Raw genomic sequence first — 1,968 nt, forward strand, 5'->3', positions numbered from 1 at the left:
ACAAATCTTTTTTACAAGTACAAAATATTTATGACCACATTTTGAGCCCATATAGCTCTCCATCTTTGACTTACGTGATTAAATAACAATTGCATTGACTTAGTGCACCATCTTGTGGTTTAAACTGGCATTACACAAAGGTACAGCCCAGCCTTACCCCAACTTCAGTTGATATGTCTTCAGATATTGCACCTTTAGTTAAGTTTAGACACTGAAATCAAACATGTAGATTTCTTTCAATAGTATTTAATGTAAATAGTCATAAGAACATTATGATGTAAAGGAAAGCTCACAGAATATGATCATTAAAACACTACTGCTACTAATCAGAGCTTAATTGTGCCATTTGTGTGTTTTTTCCCCATAAACATTTTTGCCTATTCGCCACTCCTCTGTGCAACAGAAACTGCTAGAAGCCCACGAGGAGCAGAACAGCGAGGCGTTCACGGAGGCTGTGAAGGAGTTTGATTCTGTGTCTCGCCTGGACCAGTGGCTGACCACGATGTTGCTACGCATCAAGAAAACCATCCAGGGGGACGCTGGGGACCTGAAATAGACACACTTAGAAGAGGGGAGAGAACAAAGGGGGGGAATAAGGAAAGGGGCCATTGAAGAGAGAAGGAAGATGAGAGTGGAGGGGATTAAATGATGGGACAAGAGACAGGCATATATCTTAATGGATGTGCAAAAGTAGAATAAAGTAAAGGCAGAAAGATGAAAGAGGGTGGGAAGTGAAGGAGTTTACAGTTGTACATATCAGTCTGCATGTGACCTGCCCCCCAATGAGCTAAGCATCACCTTTAAATCACCTTAAGATCACCCTGTGTCTCCCGGTCCTGCAGTATTGCTCTCGTAACACTGGACAGAATTTAAAAAGTAAGAGTGGAAAAAAAACGTGTGTGTGTGTGTGTGTGTGTGTGTGTGTGTGTGTGTGTGTGTGTGTGTGTGTGTGTGTGTGTGTGTGAAAGAGAAAGAGTGTGTGTCCACACCAGAAAGGTAAATGAAACTGTCTGATGGGAAAGTTTGCAGCTTACATGAGATTTAAGGAAATATGTTATTAAAAAAAAATATTGAGAAATATTATTTATGAGATTTCTGATATTTATTGTCAATACTGAACATATGTATTGTTTATTATGGTGCTCAGTGTTATGATTTGTCTTACTATTTTAGGTATTAGCCCCTCAGCTCTCTCTCCTTCTCCTTTCTCATTTACTTCTTCTCTTCCTCCTCCTCTTTCTCACTGTCCTCTCCGCATCCCCACACCCTGTCAAATCAGAGAAATCACCCATTGTGATTGGTTGGCTCTTTGTGTTCAGGCCAGTGGTGGTTCGGCAGAGTAAGCCACCAGTGGTGACTCCTGTCACTGCCTTGTTTTGTGCATGTCTACTGTCATGTTGTTGTAAGTGTTTTCCGTGTTGTGCTAATGTGTGAAAAACATACATGTAGCCTCGTATCATTTGTGTGAAATCGGTAAATATGTACTTCAGAGACCGAGTTGAATAAAAACATCAGCGCTCCAAGTATCTGGGTGTTTATTTAGAATATGGAAACAGACCACAGGCCAGAAGATGAGAACACTGAGAAAGTAGAATATCTCATGAAAATAAATATAAATAAAGGAAAATAAATACACTACATTCACTTTAATAACATAACGTAGATGCATTCCTAAATAGAACTGGTGTCTCCGTGGTAGGTATTGCTGCAGTTACAGATTTTGGAAGCTAGGATCTGAAATGGATTTTAGTCATAGGTGAGAGTGAGTCAATCAGGTTTCTCCCAAAGGCAGGTGGATACACCAAGATGAATTCTGCAACACTCAACACAGCTCAGCAAGGAATGGTGAGGAGGTTCATATTTAGCTTTTGTGTTCAGAGAATATTTGTTTCATGTATATATACAGAACAGGAAAAGGAACTGCCATAGAAGACCAAGCTTTTACATGTGATGTGCTGTTGACTGATA

At 40.0% G+C, this 1,968-nt stretch overlaps 1 protein-coding gene across 1 annotated transcript in view; it reads left to right on the top strand.

The window, feature by feature from the left end:
• Positions 1–1,523, top strand: part of napba (N-ethylmaleimide-sensitive factor attachment protein, beta a) — a 13,966-nt gene extending 12,443 nt beyond the window's left edge. The window contains exon 10 of the mRNA XM_005922473.3: positions 404–1,523. Within this exon, the coding sequence (XP_005922535.1) occupies positions 404–556 (153 nt within the window). The 3' untranslated portion in view covers positions 557–1,523. The remainder of the gene's footprint in view (positions 1–403) is intronic.
• The last annotated feature ends 445 nt before the right edge of the window (positions 1,524–1,968 follow it).

Source organism: Haplochromis burtoni, unplaced genomic scaffold, assembly GCF_018398535.1.
Source record: "Haplochromis burtoni strain Fernald_Lab_line unplaced genomic scaffold, NCSU_Asbu1 Contig_57, whole genome shotgun sequence".
NCBI classification, from domain to species: domain Eukaryota; kingdom Metazoa; phylum Chordata; class Actinopteri; order Cichliformes; family Cichlidae; genus Haplochromis; species Haplochromis burtoni.